The 22671-nt window shown below is 44.4% G+C and overlaps 1 protein-coding gene across 1 annotated transcript; it reads left to right on the forward strand.

Annotated features, from left to right (window-relative positions):
• The first annotated feature begins 1154 nt into the window (after positions 1 to 1154).
• Positions 1155 to 21165, forward strand: fscn1a (fascin actin-bundling protein 1a). Its single transcript, XM_073495204.1, has 5 exons — positions 1155 to 2221; positions 14406 to 14562; positions 16352 to 16473; positions 18134 to 18301; positions 18678 to 21165. The coding sequence occupies exons 1-5, from the start codon at positions 1384 to 1386 to the stop codon at positions 18884 to 18886; spliced, it is 1494 nt and encodes a 497-aa protein (XP_073351305.1). The 5' UTR covers positions 1155 to 1383; the 3' UTR covers positions 18887 to 21165.
• The last annotated feature ends 1506 nt before the right edge of the window (positions 21166 to 22671 follow it).

Here is a 22671-nt window from a genome sequence, read left to right on the forward strand (position 1 = left end):
GTGTGTGTGTATGTTTGCGTGCACGGTCTTGCACTCACACTGAGAAGATGCCAGAGTGATCTGTTTGGCCTCTTTGTTTATGGAACCGGGCCTTTCCTGCCCTCTGATGTGCGTGCTCGAGCCATGAATGGAGCTTTGTGTGCGGACACACACACAACCCGTCCTCATGATTTGAATGCTGAGTCCATCTGATCGGTGTGTCCAAGAGAGAGCGAGTGTGTGTGAGAGGGAGTGATATGATGCTGAGTTCCTATACGTGAACGTGGGTAAAGGGGATGCTTATTTTTGGATGCTGAGGGTGCAGTACTTAAGAATTGGCCAACTTGAATTCATACTCCCAACTAATAGGGGCAGTGTGTCATCAGAGTAACTGCTAACTGCTGCTGACTGTGGTTTGTTGATGCATTCGTGACTGTAGCAAGTGTTAGCTCAGTTAGCTGTGCAGCTACCAAAGTAGTGTTGGTGTTTACATCGCTCGCACAGCAGCTTTGGACTGCAGGGAGAAAGAGGTTTTGAGGCAAGAAGAGAAGAGAAGAGAAGAGAAGAGAAGAGAAGAGAAGAGAAGAGAAGAGAAGAGAAGAGAAGAAAAAAGAAGAAAGGAGAAGAGAAGAAGAAGACAAGACAAGAGAACAAAACGAAGAAGAAGGAGAGGGAAGAAGAGAAGAAGAAGAAGAGATAACGTGAGGAGAATAAGAAGACGATAAGACAACAGAAGAAGAACAGAAGAAGAAGCACAATAGAAGAAGAAGAAGAGGAGGAGAAGATATAACAAGAGAAGAAAAAGAGGAGGTGGAGGAGGGGGAGAAAGTCAGGAGAGAAGAAGAAAGGAGAAGAGAATGGGAGGGAAGACAGACAGAAGAAGTAGAAGAAAAAGTAGAAGAAGAAGAAGAAGAAGAAGAGATAACGAGGAGAAGAAGAATTAGACGATAAGACATCAGAATAAGAAGAAGAGCAGAAGAAGAAAAGACAACAGAAGAACAGAGGAAGACTACAGAAGAAGAAGAAGAAGAAGCTTATTTGAATTTAATGGACAAATAACGGAGCAATAAAAGTTGACTTCAGCTCCCAGATCAGATTTGTCTCCATCAGAAGGGGCGTGGCCTGCGCTGCAACGTCACTGATGGTTATATAGGCTGCAGCTGTGGCGGCGGGCTCGCGCTGCTGAGACAGGCAGAGCACTGAGGACCGGCGGCGCGCGCTCACAGACTCCCACTCAGCTACACACACACATACACACACACTCCCCAAACAAAGAGAAGCACGCGAGGCAGCACAGCATCCCACCCTTTCAGCCGCGAGCTCACTTCCAGAACCACCCCCCCCTCATCCCTCTCACACAGAACCGGTCCGGTCCGAGGCTCGAGCGCACGCACACAACCGACGATGACAACCAACGGCGCGTCCAACGGAACCAGCGACATGCTGCAGATCCAGTTCGGTCTCATCAACTGCGGGAACAAATACCTCACGGCGGAGACCTTCGGCTTCAAAATCAACGCCTCCGCCACGAGCATGAAGAAGAAGCAGATCTGGACCCTGGAGCAGAGCGACGAGTCCAGCGGGAACGTGTTCTCCCTCAAGTCACATCTGGGCCGGTACATCGCCGCCGATAAGGACGGGAACGTTACCGGGGACAGTGAGAGCCCGGGCCCGGAGTGCCGGTTCATCATCACCGCCCATGATGACGGCCGCTGGTCCCTGCAGTCCGAGGCGCACGGCCGCTACCTGGGCGGCACCGAGGACCGGATCATCTGCTTCGCCCAGACCGCCTCTGTGGCGGAGAAATGGAGCGTGCACATCGCCATGCACCCGCAGGTGAACATCTTCAGCATGACGCGCAAGCGGTACGCGCACCTGAGCTCCAAGGTGGACGAGATCGCCATCGACCGGGACGTCCCGTGGGGGGTGGACTCCATGATCACGCTGGTGTTCCGCGAGCAGCGCTACCACCTGCAGACCTCTGACAACCGCTTCCTGCGGAACGACGGCGCGCTGGTCGCCACCACGGACAAGAGCACGGGCTACACGCTGGAGTTCCGCTCCGGCAAGGTGGCGTTCAGGGACTGTAGCGGCAAGTACCTCGCGCCCTCCGGGCCCTCCGGCACCATGAAGTCCGGCAAGAGCGCGCGCGTGGGCAAGGACGAGCTGTTCGTGCTGGAGCAGAGCCACCCGCAGGTCGTGCTCACCGCTGCCAACGAGAGGAACGTCTCCACCCGGCAAGGTGGGTGTGGTGGTGGTCAGAGGAGTGTGTGTGACAGGTGTGTGTGTGTGTGTGTGTGTGTGTGTGAGAGAGAGAGAGAGAGAGAGAGAGAGAGAGAGAGAGAGAGACTGTTGTTGTGTCATCCTCTGGCAGAGGAAGGGTTAAAGTGATGGAATGTCAGACTGCATCCCCCCTGCAGCCCACACACACACACACACACACACACACACACACACACACCCTAATGGGTAGGATATAGGACATGTAAATGGCCTAAACAATGCTTTGTCCAGATTCTTGCATGGAAATGACCCAAAACCATGAGAGGCCTGTGACCTATTAAAGTGCAGGGCAGCAGTTGTGTGATGCACACCATCACTGACTGAAGCTTAATCCATCGAATTTAATATCTTGTCTTCCCAAAGCCCGCACTAATCTGAACAGGTTAGAAAATCAGAGCTGATGAAAGCACCCTGAGTCTTGTCCACGCCGGCTGCGAGTGCTTTCACTGGATGTTCCCGACAACTGGCATGAAAAGAGTGTAACAAAGGGGCACAGAGCCCTCGGCCCTCTCAACACACATGCTGCACCGTGTGCACGTGTGCCAACATTCAAATGTAAAACAGCCTTAAACTGGCGAGAGGCTGAACTGGCACGAAGCGGAGCAGCTCAGAGGAGAGAAGAGATGTCTCAGAAACGGCACAATTAATCCAGATGTTTTGTGAGAGCAGCTACTTGGCGCCTGGTCTGTTCGTTATATGTTGAGGTTTATGATCCTTTTCATCCATGTTGAAGCATTTCACATCACCATTAACTTTAATGAGCCATTGAACAGAACTCCATCATCAGCATTTTAGTCCTCTCCAGAATATTTCCTTCAATCTGACTACAAAAGCTGAAGTTGGAGCATTTGAAAGCAGCTCCAGACTGATTCATGGCTCTTCAGTTATGTGTACTGGTTTGTGTATCAGCAATGATGAAGTACACATGTTACCTCGCTCAGGGGGGCTCACAAATGGGTTTTTTCTTCCCTTTTTCACATTACGTCACTGTTCGAGTGTGTGAGAGAGCGAACTCTGCCCATGTGTGTCTGGTTTTCAGCTGTCAGAGTGGGCCGAGATACGAACTTGTCCCTCCACCTTCTTCCTTCCTTCCTTCCTTCTATCACCTCCTTTCACCCCTTTGCTCCATCACGCCTTCCTCTCTCCCATCACCTCCCCCACTCCTCCCGCCTCCAGGCCCTGGCTGCTGTGTGTCTCGGGTCATTATCAGTGACATCACTCATCTGGTTGATGGGTGTCAACACAGAAACAAGCACGTTCAAGTTAATCAAAAGGCCTTGAATTTAAGGTCCCAGTGAGCGTGTGAATCACACTGAGTCAGCACAAAGAGTCACCGGTGTGATTTAGGTTGGGTGCCTGAGAAAGCAGAGACACTGTGGCAGTGACTGTCTGCTGTAATGAATGATAGGAATATAGTAATTGATGCTCTTTAAATCTATATTTAGCGTGTGGTCGGAGGAGCTCACCAGTGAGAACACCGTGCGGTTCTGTGGTTTTTCTTCCTCTTTTGAGAAAGTCTGATCCGTCTATCCTTTTGTTTTCTGTTTGTTTTCCACCCCTGCTTTGTTTACTCGTCATGAAAATATTTATCTCCTTCTCCTCTCCGTCACTTTTTCTCCACAAGTGGTGCTCAGTCTCGGACACAAAATGGAGGCCGGTTTTGGAAGGTGGAGGTTGAATAAAAGAGGGGATCACGAAATGGAGACATTATGAGTGCTAAACTGATGCGTTGGATTCAGACGATGACATCCTCTGTAATGCGAGGATGAACTGCAGTTTAATAATCCCTGGGTGAAAAAACGTTATTTTGCTAAATCAGATCATGGCTTTTTATTATGGAGAGTGCAGCTCAGTGACACGCCAACATCCTGCTCACTCTGGAATACTAAAACTATCACATTTAATACATTTATTTGGGATTTATAAAAATGCAAAAAGGCCTGGATGTGTTTCAGTATCCTGAATCAGAAACGTGCTGTCCTGGAACTGACAGTAATGACTTTTTATGGTTTGATATTGGCATTCAATTGCTTTTCACAGCCTTTGCATTTTCATTTGATATCATGAGGTTTTGTAGCTGCTAAGAGTTAAGCAGGACATTATGGCTGGAATCAGTTTAGCTCTGCCGACTTTAAGGGCCATTAGTCACAACAATAAAAGTCTTCAAATGCAGCTCTTGTTACTTGAGTGATGCTCGTATGACGCATTGCCTCCCTAGAAGTGGAAATGCTCCAGTACGCCGACATTATGAGACTGATCAGGTATCAGTCATGGTCTGGTCTATCCACACATTAAAGGTGCTCTGAGGAGTGTTCACACAAACCAACAAGTTACAGTTACATCAGTTTTTCTCACCAAAATACACTGTAGCCCCTTCACCACCAAATCAGTTCTGGTTCTGGAACTGTTAAAGATTCTCGGAACCGTGATGCTACCATGTGTAATAGCCCGCGTTTCCACCAGTGTTGCGCTGAACTGTTGTAATCAAGGTTGTGTCATCAACGGAGGGCGTTTCATATTGCACAACAATCTGTAGAATCGACATGCCCACTTCGGTTCCACTTCGGTTCCACTTCGGTTCAAGGAAAACCTGCTATTTTTGGGCTCCTGCTGGGAACAACCTTTACAGACTCCATTACAGGTATAATACGACCTGGACACGGTGTTGGAGACAGAGCCCCGTTCATTCTTATGAAAGCTGCTCAGTGGTGCTTGAAGCCAAAAAGGTGCCCGGCTACCTTGGGTGGGGATGAAGTGATTTAATTGTGCAGCTCTTCTAGACTTAATGGACCAAATGGTTCAATTTATGATAGTGAAATGAGGAGTGTCGCAGAGGTTGTGACACTGAAAAAATGAATCTGCCGTTTTACAGGTGCTTCTTTCACAACATAAACTTAAAAGTATTTGTAAGAAAAGTGAATTTTTGAGTCTCATTGCCAACGCGTCAAATACTTGACATTTTGGGATGGTAGGTCAGGACGGTCTGCACCCCAAAGAGTCGGTATTTAACGAGCTGGGAACTCAAAATTCAAAACTTTCCTTACAAATAGGACCTTTTTTAAGGCAAAAAGTATTTTTGGGCCATAGTGCATCACGTAATTACACGGTTTGGTCACTACGAAAACTGGGGTCTTAGGTCCAAACCAAATTTAAGTGTCTGAACCATAATATGGAACCAGCTCCGTGTTGGTGGAAATGAACCAACACGTTATCTTCTTATCTTCAACGTTATGCATTTTTGACATCCATGTTTGCCAGCTTGCAGCGGCCTTCTCCTCCCCTTTGTTGGCGTATTACTGCATTACTTTGCACGTTACAGCCAATTTTCACTCTGTGGATTAGTGTGAAAGTGGCAGTGGAAATGTTGTGCACATTCATCCTTGTGTGCACAATACAAATAAAACAAAGACCCATGTGTTAACACATTTGTCCTGCAACTAAGGATTTGTTTTAATAGTATATCCTATCTTTATTAATTAATTGATTAAGTGGAACCAGAGGTAAAAAAAAAAATGTACCTCTGGTGATTAGATCTTCAGTAATAATGATTTCAATGAGTCCCACACAGTGTCTTATACAGATTTGGGAAAAGGACAGCACTGGTGTCAGATAGATACTCACTATTGTTGGATACCTTGACCTGAGATATCAGGGTTTATGCTCTCATGTCATCCCTGCAGCTAAAATCTCTGTGTCTGAGAAATTGTGAGTATTTAGAGGAAGACCTCGTTCAACCCTCCAACAACTGGATCACTGTGATGTGGATTAAATGCTGGGAGGAATTAAACCGATTCCACATGTTTTTTAAACCAACAGCTGCTATTTGCCCAGCAGACCAGAGCCAAGATGGCAGCTGAGGTCTGCTGGCTTCCTTTAGGATTTTGATGCAAGCGGATTCAAGTGGGCTGGTCCGAAAGCTGCTTTGCTCAATCATAACGGTGGATTTTGTGACTTGCACTTAATTTGTCAAGATCAAGTTGAGATCTCAGGATTGGTGATCGTACTTGGGAGGGGTTACTGCCGTTGTAAATCTATGTTTACAGACAGCTCGTCCTTAAAGTAGAAGTGTAACTGTTTCTACAATAAATACCCTAACAGATGGTAATGATTGCCAAAACTACAAAGATGAGACCCATGCTGCACAAAAAGAGCAGAAATGTTCTTCAAGTTGCTCTAATTGACATTATTAAATAATCTCAACTGGTCCAAATTGGATCAAATGTTAAAGATAATATAATACTCTAAGGTCACTGCCATTTATCATGACTTTTTGGACATTAACTGATACCGCCACCAGCCTTTTAACTCTCCAGTGTCATTTATTTCTTGTTCTTCGTGCCATATCCATCATCAGTGCTTCTTTACTTTCTGATCCAATAATAACCAGAGGGAAGGCTTTTAATTAGGCCAACATGCTCACAGTGCTTCTCTTGTGTGGGAGGTGGGATTCTCTTGAATTTCTATCAAAATCTTTTAGTAAATCCATTAAATTCAGTCTGCTGTCTAGTCATGTCGGGTCCTCTTGCTTCCGGTGTCCTAATTTGTGTTCTGACCAGTCATAATTGTCATTAATCCGACCCTTGCTTGCCCGTTTCCGGACCTTAACGTCCACTCTTGTCATCCCTGGTAACAGAGATGGTCGCAAATTCCCTTAGACTGTTTAATGACCCTCATATGGTACGAGACACAATTATCAGTCAGTTAGCCTGGAGCTCAATGGCCTTTTAAGTGGCCTGTTCTGCCCCTAAACTGTGGTCAAGTGTGAGGGAAGACTGAGCCCTGGTTCATCAGCTTAAAGGATGAAAGCCCATCATATCCCACCGGCTACTGGCGTGACCACTGGGTGCTGACTGGTCTTTGTATCTGATGGTCTTTTCTGCCCCGGAGACGTAAGGGGGAGGTGAGCTGGAGTGTGATCCCTGTTGGGACTTTTCATATTTGTCAAATATGATGATTGGGCAATAATTCAGTGTACCTGGAATGTTTTCTGCCTGCAGCACTGTGACTAACCTCCTTTCTGTTAGCTGGAAACTGGCTTTAAGAGACTTAGTATGAATGTTCCTGCAAGTCCTATGAAACATGACTAAAGCCACATGACAGGATTGTGAAATGCCAGGCAACGGAAATATTTTCCATATATGCAGATCTTACATATTCACTTTCTAGTTTTTCTCATTCTTTGTCAGTTTAACAGTGTAATGACTAATATTTTCCACCATGTAACAGAAATGACACTATCAAAATATATAATTAATAATGTACTGTATAATTGAATATATCAAATGAAATATTCTCTATATATTGACAAATATACAGATTATTGGCATTTTTCATATACTGTAATGTAAAATATTAACCCATATATTCCAAAGATATAGGATCTAATAATTCCTGCAAAATATAATAATTTTCAAAGTAATATATTTTAAAGTAAGTATATATACCAATGTATTAGTAAAATATACATTTTTATATTTTGAAATATATTATTGAGGCAAAATGACAATATATTCATGGGGAATGTCACGGCACCCGGCCACAAAATATTCCGCCACATAACCTCCCCAAAAAACACAAATTGTTGTTTTTACACTCTGTTTTTTTCTAGGAAATAAAACAAGCAAGATATTACATGTCAATAATTGAAACTTTAGATGTTTCAGGAAGGTAAAATTTGTTTGGACAGAGCCATGCTAGCTGTTTTCCCCTGTTTCCAGTACTTTGTGCTAAGCTAAGCTAACCGGCTGCCGACTGTAGCTTCATAATAACGGTTGAAACATGAGTGGTATCAATCTTCTCATCTGACTCTCAGCAACAAAGTGAATGAGCTTATGTCCCAAAATCTAAAACAATTTAAAGCAACAATATAACTTTTGGAGAAAACCACTGGACCCAATCCGCCAATCCAATGTGTCAGTATTTAACAGCTTGGGAATGAGACTCAATAATTAACTGTCTTTCTCCAGAAGTCACATATTGTTGCTTTAGCAAATGACATTTAGACGTCACAGCTCAAAGTATGCGTTCAGATTCCGATTTCAAATAAAAATGTGTGAAATTTAAAGTTTAGACTGGTCTAAGAGGAGGTCTGACTGTGGCTGTGCTGTTTGGACACTAACTCAAAAGCGTAGAAAAGCAGTCATCACGTTAAATCACAGTCATAATCAGACTTTGAATCATGCACCGTGCCGCATGTGGTTAGAGAAGGAGACACAAACTGTGACTCCATGTTGTGTCTGGCCATGATTCAGGCCCTGACACCCTTTCTGTATCCTTCAACCCCCCATCGCTGGCAGGAAATGAGACATGAGACACACAACTCCGACCTTGGCTGGTGTGTGTTATTCCCTGCAGGGTGTAAAGGGTGAGGATTTGCACATCAACTGCACACTCACACACACACACACACACACACACACACACACACACACACACTCGCCAGATAGAGAAAAAAATGAAGCATGCAGTCGATTTATACATCCTTGGTAGTGTTTACTGGCTGCGACATTTAATGTGTTTAAAGACCCTCTGTGTGTGTGTGTGTGTGTGTGTGTGTGTGTGTGTGTGTGTGTGTGTGTGTGTGTGTGTGTGTTGGTAGCGTGCCAAGGGAGCACCAGGGAACCTCTCCTCCTTAATGTCGTCTACTTTATTATAGGTTAGGCTTTAGCTGCTCTCTGGGTGTGTCTCCGCACTAATGCCCTCTAACTCACAGTCCGACCGCTCTTCAGTCGATTTTTGCAACACACTGGACACAGAATTGGGTTAAAATCAATTCACCAAAAGATTTGGGACATCCCCGGGCGCAATACTGTATCTCGTATGTCTGACCTACATTTTTTTTCATTTGTCCGAGGAAATGGGAGCATCAGAGGGTCCATACTGTACGAGCAGCGGTGTTACAGTCAGCACAGTATTTGGTGTGTAGGCTGGCTGGCTCATCGTGTGTGTGTGTGTGTGTGTGTGTGTGTGTGTGTGTGTGTGTGTGTGTGTGTGTTTGTTTTTGGATCAGAACAAAGGCCGATGATCTGCCTCCCTGTTCGTGCCCCAGCTGGTCGCCTCCTCGGTCAGGCCTGCTGAACAATAGCAGACACACACACAAACACACACAACTGCACTTGATACAATCGCGTGTGTTCACAGCAGGCCTCTGGTGCTGGCTCACAGTAACCGGGGCCAACAATCTGTGCCTGCCGCCATCAGGCTGAATGCGGTGGGTGGGGTGGACGGGAAGATGGAGGGGTTGTTTTCAAGTGTGTGTGTGTGTGCGCTGTGTGTGTGTGTGTGTGTGTGCGCTGTGTGTTTGGTGTGGTTTGGGTGGATTCTGTATGTGTGGTCGCTACTTTTGGTGTGGTTTGGTGTGTTTAAGTGCGGACCCTCTTCACTCCTCCTCCATTGACCCTGTGAGCGTTACAAAGTGATCAGCGTAGACATATCTGGGAACACACACGCATAGACAAACCCTGACAGGCAGCCCCGGCCCCTCTCTGGGTCATGGAGGCTCTACAGGCCTCAGGGTGAGTGTTTTGTCTCCGTCAGTCTTGTATTTTCATGGTGTGTGTGTGTGTGTGTGTGTGTGTGTGTGTGTGTGTGTGTGTGTGTGTGTGTGTGTGTGTGTGTACCCACCCACCAGTATTTTTCTTTCCATGTGATAACTTGTGACCTGTTTGTGTGTGTGTGTGTGTGTGTGTGTGTGTGTGTGTGTGTGTGTGTGTGTGTGTGTGTGTGTGTGTGTGTGTGTGTGGAGATGAGACACTAAGCCTCTGACTGAAGAGACAAACACTTCCTCCTCTCACAGACGGTTAGTCAAATATCAGCGTCATTCCTTCAAAACATCCAGGTTTGTAAATGATGTTGACGAGAGTGTAAGGTTTTAGGTGATAATCTATTCAAAGCAGCTCAGTTGTGGAATAAACATTGTAATGTAGTTCTCAGTACTTTGCTGCTTTATTTTCATACAGTGATATTCATCTTTTTCCTTCCTCTCTTGCATAGAAACTAACACTCCCAGTATAATGGACTAGTGTGGAGTTTTCCAGCTTTATTTATAAATGTATACATTTATTTGGATTTTTGATTTATACTAATGAGGTGTAACAGTTCAACCCACAGCTGTGATGTTTGGTTGTTTATTGTTGATGTTTGGATTTATTTATTTAAGTAAATGTTGATCTTGTCTGGCTATTTTTAGGCTGAACTCAAGGCCTGTACATATTCCATTATTGTAGGGTGAGTTAGGAGCTGTAGTAGTAGTGTTGCAGGGATAAATTATATTTTTAAAGATCAAGAGCATCCCAAATGTTTCCAACAATGTTCAAACTCAGAGGAATCCACACGTTTCCTCAAGGAAACGGAGCGTTACATTTGTTCGTCTGTCGCTGTAACTTCCGGGAGAGAGTCGGAGAGTGAGGAAGGAAGTTGGTGAATGAGACTAAACATAATGTGAAAAACGTTACTTCATCTGTGAACATCACTGCCCGAGTCACCTCAGATAGATTTTCATCGGCAGCGGTGGTTGCTTTAGATTACTGTACATTAGCTGTAAGCTAGCGAGCAGGGTATGTGTTTCTCTGGGTTTGAATTCAGGTCAACTCTCACTGAACTGAGCACTCACCAGAGACTCTGGTTCTGGCCTTTCTTTTCCTCTCTCTCCTCTCTGTATAGTTACATTCATGAAATAAAGTATATTTGTCCTCCACCTCCAGTCGGCAGTCAACATTACAGAATATAAATGCCCAGACTTTTCGTAGCAGTGTGGAATAAGCTACTTCATGACGTAGGTGAGTCAGGAATCCCACTGTAAGTTCCTGGTGGGTAGCAGCAGATGTTTTACGCTCTCTCCCTCTTGCCACAGTAACAAATGGGCTCTCCTGCGCTACTGTACTGAGCGTCGGCGTTGGCCGAGCAGGAAGCAGCGAGGATTAGAGCAGAGTGCAGTAATGTGACTGATGGTCCCGGAGGCGAGCAGAGTCTGACCCTCTTCTCTCCTCATTTTTCCTCCTGTTCTCCTCCTCTAATGTGTTCCTTCAAACCCTCCTGTCTGTTGCAGCTAAACTTACATTTCATCTTCTGTGCCCCCCCCCTCTCCACACCATGTGGTTCCCATTATGGTCAGTTATATTTTCCCTCTCAATCATCAGCGTGTGTGTGCTGCATTGGTACGTGTGCATCCCCACATATTTCTGCAGAAACTCAATCTGTTCAGAGGCCAGGGTGCCCGAGTTGACTTGGAGCACTCCACAGGAGAGGACTAATATGCGTTTTTCTTTTTTTCGTCTGTTTTTCAGACACACATTGTGAGCAGTAACTCTTGTGTGACCAACACCTTACATAATACTTTTCTTGGTTGGTTCTGAAGAACATCTTTGGCTTCAGCTGGAGAGAAACATTGTACAGCTTGTACTGAGACGCCATGTGTTATGTGAAAGGACAAAAGAATACTAACTGAGAATATTGTGAAACTTGTGAACTTTGCTGACTTACTAAAAAAAGCAAGGCCCTCAGAGTCATTAATATTTTCCTTGGATTGTCCACTTAAGTTAAAAAAAACACTAACACTCCAACAAAATCAAAGTGGCTCAATTTATTTCATTATTTAAGTGGAACTCCACTGATTTTACACATTACAGTCTGTTTACTGGAGTATTAATGCCTCAATTTATGTCATTTGAATCAGCATCTGTTGGGACTGAAGACTGTAAATCTGAAAATTAAATCTGGGGGTGTACAGTTAGAAAAAAGTGAGCCAACTAGAACACTGCAGCCCGCTCCTGATCTCAGCTCGAGGCTACATTAGTCACTAGTAGTATAACACACCTGACTGTACGACCCAACTGTTTACAATCAAGTTGAATTGTGGGTGATGTAGCTGCCAGGATATGACAAAAAGAGCAATGTGTTGAAAAGACATCATTTTTGGCACTGCTGCATCTGAGTCTGGGAACGTTATAGGAGCTCAGTGCTAAATTGGCTGAGTAGTTTTTCAACTAAAGGAGGCAAAATAAAGCAAAAGGAACAATCACTTTTAAATACCCACTGATCGTGCAAAAATCTAATTAGCAATTGTCACATTAATGGTAAACACCATTGATTTGACCATTAAAATTAAACTATACTATAGGACGGCTGCAGCTCAGGAGGTAGAGCAGGTCGTCCAGTAATCGGAAGGTCGCTGGTTCGAAACCCAAATCACTCCTGATGAGCCGGTACCTTGCATGGCAGGCTCTGCCATCTGTATGAATGTGTGTGTGAACAGGTGAATGTGACGAATGTTGTAAAGCTCTTTGAGCGGTCAGTAGACTGGAAAAGTGCTGCAAGTCCATTTACCATAAAATGGCTAATAAAAAGTAATAAGTAATAAAAAGTGGTAAGTAAACAGTGATTTCTGCCACCTGGGTCCAATTTGAATTATATTATGGGCTAACTTATTATGACAAATAGGGTTGGGAATCATGGAGTAACTCATGATAAGATATGATTTAAGATACGTTGCCAATGATAACATGGCATCTCGATACAAAGTTGCGATAATCATGACACTGAATGACAATCGTCTACTGATACATCACAACGTCTGTCTAACTGAAGAACACAAAACACCCATAAAAAGCCAAAGTGCAGGAATTATGTATTTATTCACTGCATTGTTATGTCACAAAATGTTTAACCTTTTTTCATGTTTGTGAAGGTGGGAGCACATTCATGTGTAATAGTTATATTCATAAACATCTTGTGTATTCTGTGTTTCTCAAAACTGATTATGACTAAACATCAAACAGATGTTTTCCTCTTTATATGAAAGGGCATACATTTATGTCACTAAAGCCTTCATTCGTAAATATTTAATCATTTTTTAATAATAAATCTGTTAAAAATCTAATAAAATATGAATGTGTGGTGAGGAAACATCATAAATGAAGCACCCCTCTCGTGAAAAAGAAAAATGCATAACCCTCCCCTCTAATAATGTTCATACAGTCCCTCAGCTAAAAATATCATGACCAGAAGACATGCTTCCAATTTTGACACACATGATCATATTATTCTTTATTATCAACGGCATCTTAGGCCAGATTTCCCCCTTTTTTTCAATCAATGTGACCACTGCAGCCAGTTGTGAGGCTGTAAGAGAGCAAAGAAACATGGAACAAATGAGATGCAGTGGGGGGAGGGTGTCACACATGAAGAGGGAGGCGGATGGGGAACACATGAGTGTGCTGGTTTGTTTTCTCAAACACATCTCTCTTTCTCTGTCCCCGTCTCGCTCGGCACACATTTACACAGCGGTCCAACAGACAGTCCATCTCTCTCTCTATCTGCCCTGCAGCTATAGGTCCGTCCACGCCATGACCTCATCATATACAATAGCACACATTGTGCTGCATGAAGTGTGTGTGAATGGTTGTGTAGGAGAGTTATACTAGAGGGTTGTGTAGGTCTCCATCCTATAGTTCTCTCGTGTTTGATTACCTCTTTGTTGTACTGAAGTTTATAAGTGGGTTGATGGGATTTTAATGAGGTCTGGTGTTCTGTACACACAGTCTGGCGTATGGACACACACACACGCACACACACACACACACATGCACATGAGCTGTTAGGACAACAAATGTAGTATCTGTTGCTCCTATAAAAGTAAGCAATTTAACAATTTGCTATCATTTCTGTTTGTTATGATATTTTTTGTATCTAAAATGACTCAGTCTTGTTACTTAAATAAACTAAACAATGCGTTGCTTATGTGTCGATCGATTAACTGTTTCAGCTCTACATTCATGGTAGCTCCCCACGAAGATTCTTGTGGGATTTTTTCTGATTTCTGCGACCGTCCACCATGACGACTAATCCTTTGAACTCGAGTGGGGTCTGTCTGGACTTTGACAGATGTGTGTGTGTGTGTGTGGGTGTGCAGCTGTGTGAAATCCTTTACTAATCCAAACCGTCTGATGTTGCTCATTTAGTACGTCTGATCCTGACCAGAGGATGTGTGTGTGGTTAGGTGTGTGTGCGTGTGCATCTGGACTGTTGGTTGATGACGGTCATCTTCTGTGGCTATTTGCAGCCTTCACATGTGTGCTGGATTCATGACTGACCCACTAGCCTGTATTTTAGCTAACCCCTCCTCCCCATCATCTCACCTCATCCAGGTATGGACCTGTCAGCCAACCAGGACGAGGAAGGCGACCAGGAGGTGTTCCAGGTGGAGATTTGTCGTGAAAACAGGAAGTGTGCTTTCAGGACCGCCGCTGGGAAATACTGGACCCTGACTGCCAACGGCGGCCTGCAGTGCACCGCCTCCACCAAGTGAGCATCACACACACACCGCTGTCTGTCCTTCTGTACTAACACATGTCTTAAACTTCAAAATCCACCACGACCACACCTGCTCCAATCTGTCCACTCACTCACTAATCAGAGCCAGTAAATGTATGTGAGAACCTGATACTGGTGTGTCACAGCTCCTAGTCTGTTCTCCTCTCTGGTAATTTGAGCTGACTAAGGAGGTTTGTGTGTATTTGATGGGGGTGTGTGTGTGATGTGTGTATGTGTGTGTGAGCAGTGGGGGGTGGATGACGAGTGTGGGAGGTGAAGAGTGAGTGACCTTGTGTCATGGTTCTGGCATGTTGTGGGAGATATAGCGCATTTGTGCGACCTCAACTTGTAGAGAGTGATTTTCTTTAATGTGCAGTGGATCTGTCCGGCCAGAGTGCTCACTGTTGACTCCTGACCTTTGACCCTGTACTCCTGGATGATTTCACTGTGAGGCTCCGAACAGATGCAGGAGTAGAAGCTTAGACTCCCTGGAGTACTAAGTAGAGTACTTGTGTGTTTTGGCTCATGTTGCTTTAAGCCCCCCCCCCCCCCAATCTGCTCTGATTGGTCAGTTTGCCCATGCCTGAGCCAGCACTGTTAACAAAGGCAGAGCAGCTGTGTTAAATTTATTCTCACATGCCAAACTAGATGCTGGCATTAATTTATGCAAATGTCTGATATGAGGACATGGTGTGATGTCATAAAGAATTGGAGGCGAGACTACTGACGAGGCGTTTCAGGAGCACTGTTATACTAATGCTTTTATATGAGTTGTATAAGCAAATGAGACCATTAGTGAGTGACTGGCTAGTTAGCCTGTATATAGTCATTCATAATGCTTGCCACTGTTAACTGAAATCCTTTTTCAAGACATTTAACCCAAAACCCATTCAAAAATGGGAACCCAGATAACCTGGGTTTTAGGACTCATTCCTGCTGCACTCAATAGAAAAATAGTCAAAAACAAATGCTGTATTAAATAAACTTTACTTACTTAAATGCACAAGCTAGCTAGATCAAGATCTTTAGACACGAGGCAGGGGTGTCCAATCCGCTTTTGTCCACAGGGGCTGCCAGAATCAACACATAAGGAAAGTGCCTTTTAAAATGACGTTTATTTTGAAAATCGTAGTGTTTGTAGTGCAGAAACAGAAGCTGCAGATGTTCAGTCATGAAGAAGGTATGTATGTGTGTAGGAGTGACAACAAAAAAACAGATCCAGAGTGGCCAGAGAGGTGTCCTGAGTTAACCCTCCATTTCTCAAGATAAGCTGGAGCAGAGACGCACTGCAGGGCTCTCTGCAGGAAGTAACCAAATTCCTCCATCACATTCTTGAGATTCGACTTGCTTCACTCTTCACTGATTAAACCACAGAAATGTTTTCTCTCACCAAGTCCTCCTGTGGTTTGAGGGGAACATTTCAGAGCGCCTCTTACAAAAGTTAGCAAGGCCCAAGAATGTGACGAGGAAATAACACCCTCCTCCGGGCCAAGTGAAAGGATTAACAAGCTACTTGATTCAACTTAACCAAAGACTACAAGTGAAGCTGATCCCTCCACCCTGAGCCTACCTATCCAATTACCCAACAATTAAGTTGTGGATAAAGCGGCTGGGTGTAGTTTTCTGAGCAACAGGAGAGCTAAATGTCACGGTGTGTTTACACTTGACACTCACACAAGTGCTACTGGATATCCACATGCCATGTAGAATTAATTATCCTTCTTACCTCTCATGCCTTTACTCTCTCTCTCTATCTCTCTCTCTCTCTCTCCCTCCGCAGGTCAACTAATTGCTACTTTGACATTGAGTGGCGTGGGAAGAGGCTGACTCTCCGGGCTGCTAATGGGAAATACGTCGCCGCCAAGAAAAACGGCCAGCTCGCAGCCACCATCGACTCTGCCGGTCGGTGAGATTTGTTGATTCAGCCGAATGTTCAGACAATGACACGTTCGCTAACTGATTTACTTTTCAGCAGAGATGGGGGGGCGGGTGGGTTTCAACACTGCAGAAGTACAGTAATTAAATCATGACTGGATGTTCCAGTTGTTTCTGGCTTCAAAGGCTTCAGCACTTCTCAGCAGAGCGGTTCTGTTTCGTAACAGCCGAACGTCGCTGTTTGGTCTTCAGAGATTCAGATTAGTTGCAATCTTTTCTCTGTTCTGTTGCCATGTTCATTTTAAATTAATCATGTTGATTAGAACAGTATGTGAAAACTGAGCAGTCTGCATTATGTCACCGAAGTAACATTTACTCAACTACTGTGCTTCAGTACAATTATGAGGTACTTGTTCTCAGGCATTTCCAATGTATTGTATTGTATACCTTTACTCCACTACATTTATCTAACAGCTACAGTCACAGCTACGTCAGATACATTTACGTTTAGGCTAATATTTTGGTACTTTTACTTAAAGGGCAACTCCACCAATTCTTAATGAAAGTATAAAGCCTTTTGTGGCTTTAAAGCTGCATGTAATCTGATAATTACACGCAGCTTCCCCTGGAGCCACAAAAGACTTTTTACTACTTTTCTCACATATGGTGTAGTATTCCCCAAGATCTTTAAATACACTTTAAATTACACTTTAATGTGTAAAATGTGTGAAGTTACCCTTTAAGTAAAGGAGATCTGACTACTTCTTCCACCACTGCAACAAAATATCACCTCAGAAAGCTTCCTAATGATGCTGGTCAAACAAAAAATGTCATTACATCTGTCACAACCATGCCCCACATATTAAGATGAGGCCAAATGAATATACTTCCACATTGTACTTGGGAAATGCGCTTATTTTCTTGGACTTCTTCTCTGAGCAGTAGCAACCGGTGGAGACTTCAGTAGTTGCTCCTCTGGGCCAGGAAATAGTCTGCACATAATCCCATGTAAAGCGTCAAATTGTTTTACAGACTGACATAACATTTTAATTATTGAGCTGTTATTATAGAGGTGCTGATAGGTGGAACAAAAGCTCTCTCTCCCTGTTTCCAGACTTTATGCTAAGCTAAGCTAAGCTGCTGGCTTGCCTTACAGTTAATGGACAGATATGAGAGTAGTATTCATCTTCTCATCAAACTCCCAGCAACAAAGCAAATGTATTCCACAAAATGTCAAAGTCTTCCTTTAATAACACCGGCTCAGCCAGATTATTATAGCACACGGCTGCTTTCATTGCAGCAAGCAGATCAGAAGATACTCCAATTAAAGCAGCGTCTGTGTGTGGATCAAAGATGAAGCTTCACTTTGTGCTGCAGGATCTGATAAGGCTGTCGGCCACCGCAGAGCTCTTTTTAGGGCATATTAGAGCTGAGTTGCTTTGCATAAATTTTTAATAATATGTATGTAAACTCAGCACTCTGAGCTCGAGGCATGAGCTGCTATATAACACACAAGTCGCTCTTATAGGACAGCTTTTGGCATTTTGGAGGTTAGAACCAAAGTTTTGTGTGATAAATCAATTAAAATTGATTATTTGAGCATACAATGAATCGAACTGTTGAGGTCGTCGTATCCTCACAGTAGTTTTTACACTCTGAGTAAACATGCAACGCTCTTTGTCTCCAGGTGAGACCGAGGAGTTCATCATGAAGCTGATCAACCGCCCGATCATCGTGCTGCGCGGCGAGCACGGTTTCATCGGCTGCAGGAAGGTGACGGGGACGCTGGACTCCAACCGCTCCACCTACGACTACTTCACTCTGGAGTTCAGAGACGGAGCCTACAGCCTGCAAGGTCAGTTCAGACAGAATACACGGTCTTTCTTTCGGCGGCTTCCTGACAGACACGTCGGCTAACTTGCACATGTGCAGCAGCATTACACATCCGGCAGAGAGGTATTTCGTGTCGCAGCATGCGGAGGGACCTCCCGCAGGCATACAGGGGATTAAATCATTTAACGGATTCTCATTATGGATTTACTCATGAGGCGTTTGTGCCAAAAAGAGGGATTTGATTCGGATAATTTCCCAGCCTTCACATTATGTAATTCAAACAAAGTGATTATAAGCCAAACCTTTTGTTCCCTCCATTTTTTTCACACCCTTCCCCCACTCATTCAACTCCACCATCTTTTCTCTCTTGAATCCATCCGTCTCCTCTCCTCCCGCAGACTCGACGGGTAAATACTGGATGGTGGGGAACGAGCAGTCGGTGGTGAGCAGCAGCGACACGCCCGTCGACTTCCTCTTCGAGTTCTGCGACTACAACAAGCTGGCCGTCCGCCACGTCGCCGACAGCAAGTACCTCCGCGGCGACCACGCCGGCGTGCTCAAGGCCAACGCCGACGACCTGGAGACCGCCACGCTCTGGGAGTACTGAGGCGGTCGCCCACTGCTGGGAGGCTGATGAATGAATGAGGTGTGGCGACGCAGCACGGCAGCACCACCCGTCCATACGTCTACCTATCCCCCCGCTCCCCTCCCCCTCCCGCTCCTCATATTATATCCTGTACTTATGACTTTATATGTTGATGAACTGCACAGAGAGAACAGGAAGGATAGAAGATGAAGGAAGGAGACACTCCCTTCTCTCCTGCCTCCCTTTTCCTTCCCTCCATCCTTCCTTCCTCCCTATACCCGGCTCTGCTCTGCAGCGCCGACCTTTATCTGTTGCCATAGTTACCGTGGGGCTGTGCACTTTTTTTCTGCTCCGATCTGGTTCGCTGCTCGACCTGTCACTCACTCCCCTCCTCGCCTTACGTATGGGCCGTCTCTTTCTCCCAGAGCAGAGCAGAGCCACGTTTAAAGAGCCCCTCTCTCTCCCTCCCTCCCTCCCTCCCTCCTCCCCCCCTCCTCTCTGAGTTAACCCCCTCGTCTTTCTACTTGTCTCTATTGTCTGTGTGAGCAGCACATGGTGGCAGTATTTATGGTATCCGACCTGGTCTGCTAGATCTGTTCCTACCTGATCTAATCTCCAAAAACAGATCCCACCGCGAGGATGAAATCTACTTCAGCTGCTTCCTGTTAGCTGGAGGGTCTGTTTTTGTGCGTTTGGGTCCGATCTTCTGCTTCTATCAGACCAGGTCGAGTATGTTTGTTTTCATGAGCAGGCCCTGTTGCCTCTGTGTGATGACTATGTGATATAACTGGAGTGGATCTGATGATGATGATGATAAAGATATCGAAGATGATGTAACAGACGGGTTTAACCCCCCACCTCCTCGCTTCATCTCAAGTGTAAAATACTCAAATGTTTCCTGTGTCGTCCTTCTAGCTGTGTTCTCATTGGTTGGCGGGGGTTTCTCCTGGACCAAACAGGATGTAGGAAGTTAAAACCCCCTTTACCCCCACTCCCCCTCCTCCACAAGCTAAACCTATTGTCCTGAGAACAGTGTAAAGAAAATAGAATTAAAAACGGTGCGGACACACGCGTTTACTGCACTCACCTGTCTTACTGGAAGAAAAAAAAACACTCGCTAACACACAGTTGGATTTCTTTTTCTACGTCCAAGGCACAGACATTATCATGGGTAGGCGTTCAGTAGGTAGTGGATAAGTTTATAGACCCTTTTTGAAAGCTGCTTTTTTGAATCCCTCGACCAAACTTAGACCTCAGCCTTTATCTACACCAAACCTTTGATACTGGATTAAACAAACTGTCATCTCACACACACAACTGGCCAAACTGGAACCTGGTGCTACTAACTCATGTTACAGTCCTGTCACGCATCTCGCACAGCGTCCGGTCCAACAGAGAGTGATCTCCTGCCACGTCTCCGTCCCTGCCCTCGAGAGCCTTGCCATATAACCGAATGAGCTGCAAGAGTGCCCTTAATGACCTAAACCTGCTTCTTCTTTGGTTTTTTTAATTTCTGTCTGAACTTCGAGGAGTATCATGACAGCCTTTTTCAATGAGAAATGACCAAATTGTGTTTGTTTTTGTTGGATTTTTCTGTTCCTGACTCGTCAGTGAAGGTGGGAAGAGTTATGTTTAAAAAAAAAAAAAAAAATAGAAAAGAGGCAGACTTTGAATTTCTTTTATTTAACTGAAATGTCTGTTATGCAGTCATGTAGCACATTGCACCCATAGGTCCTGCCCTCTTTGATTCTCTACCCTTCAGCAGCCTGTTTTCTCCATGACGCATTCAGCAGCAACGGCTTCTGTCTACTAATTTTTATGATAAAGCAAAGGGCCCTGAATGAATGGGCTCCTCCACCCGTCATCGTAGTCCTCATCAAGCATCCAATCATTGTACTTCTATGAAATGATACATGACTGTAGCCAGCTCCTCACCAACTCCGTCCAGTTTTGACCGTTTTTGCATGAAGGGTTGAGAATCTCGAGCGAATAAAAGGAGCGGTTATCCTCGGAGAAACAAGCGTCTCCAAGGTAACCAAGACCAAGGCTTAGACAAACGGATGTGGAAGGGTAAACATGTGGTAATGACTGTGCCTTACTCTTGAGTTTTTGGGCAGTAGGAAAATAAAAGATGAAAAAAAAGAAGAATGATGAAAGTCCACATCTTTGCTTTGTATAACTGGAACTTCTTTTTGTATTATTATTTTGTATAATTTTTTGATATTGTGGATTAATCTCTCTCTCGTGCCATTGGTTCACCTGAAATCCAACGACCAATAAAACTGGGATTTGGAACGCTACGTGTCTCTTTCATGGTTTCTTTTTGTCCTTGTTTGGTGAGTTTCACTCGCTGTTCCCCTTCTTAAACTACCAATTTGACTTTTTTATTCATATAAACCTTCCATTTAGTTAACAGTCACATCACACATAACATATTATGTAACTAGCAGATTTTATCAGCTGTAGCTAACTAGCTAATCAAGGTAACATTGTCTCCAGCTGAGTTTTTAATGTTTCCAATTACAACTATATCATTTTAAAATGAGATCTCTGTCAAGGATCTTAAATATGCATTTATTGGCTTCATACATTTTATATACACCGATCAGCCACAACAATAAAACCACTGCCAGGTGACGTGAATAACATTGATCATCTCATCACAATGCGATGTTCTGCAGGGAAACCTTGGGTGCTGGCATTCATGTGAATGCCACTTGACACGCACCACCCATCCAAACACTGTTGTGGACCAAGTACACCCCCTCATCACAACAACACTACCTGATGGCAGTGGCCCCCCAGCAGGACAATGTGCCCTGACACACTGCAAACACTGCTCAGGAACAGCTCGAGGAACACAATAAAGGGCCCGAGGTGTTGACCGGGCCTCCAGATTCCCCAGATCCCAATCTGATCGAGCATCTGTAAGACGTGCTGGAGCAGCTTTATGTGCGTTTATGTGCTTTATATACATATAAAGTAATTGTTGTATACAGCTGGTCAATATTAGCCTCTATATTAAGTCTTTTATAGAGTATAACAGAAATGAAGGCCTACAATCAAACTCTATGCCGTGGACCATATTCACAAGGCAGCCATTTTCCTCTGACACGTTGCTCAGGGTGGGAAGCTCAGATGTTGTACAGCTGTGTTTCAAGTTGTATGAATATAGGGAATCTGAATCTGTTATCATTTCACTGCTTCCTGATTGATTAGCAACTGAAAAGATGATGGATGGTGAAAACAGACCATATTTCAAGGTAAAACAACATATTTGTTAACCAATTAGCTAACATTAGCATTCAACCGATGAGGGTAAGGTGTGGGCGAAACGGATGTGTTTTGTAGAGCAGAAAAACACAGTTTAATTCATTCTCAACACTTTTTTCTCTTGTATTTCTTTTTTTAAAGAAGGTGTAAAAAGAAACCTTCATTACCGTGGGGCTTGACAAACCTGCTGAACCGGGTTGCTAATCTTTCCACAATCACTAGACATGGGAGGTGTTTAGCGGTCATCTGGAAAATGGCTGTTGACTGTTGATGACCATTATGCAAATTTTCCTTGAACGTTATGTTTAGGAGACCGTTGGAGCTGGAAAAGGTGATAGATGATTGATTTCAGTTAGATCTGAGCAGAAAAGAGACACGTTACTTTACACACACAGGCCTGAATTCTTGCATCATGTTATACCTACAAAAAAACCCTTTGTTAGTCAGTTTGTTACTCACAGTCCAACCTGCATCATTCTGGAAATCACAGCCTCTTCGTGCTCACTCTCATATATAATCGCGGTGCTTTTTAC

Source organism: Pagrus major, chromosome 23 (assembly GCF_040436345.1).
Source record: "Pagrus major chromosome 23, Pma_NU_1.0".
NCBI classification, from domain to species: Eukaryota; Metazoa; Chordata; class Actinopteri; order Spariformes; family Sparidae; genus Pagrus; species Pagrus major.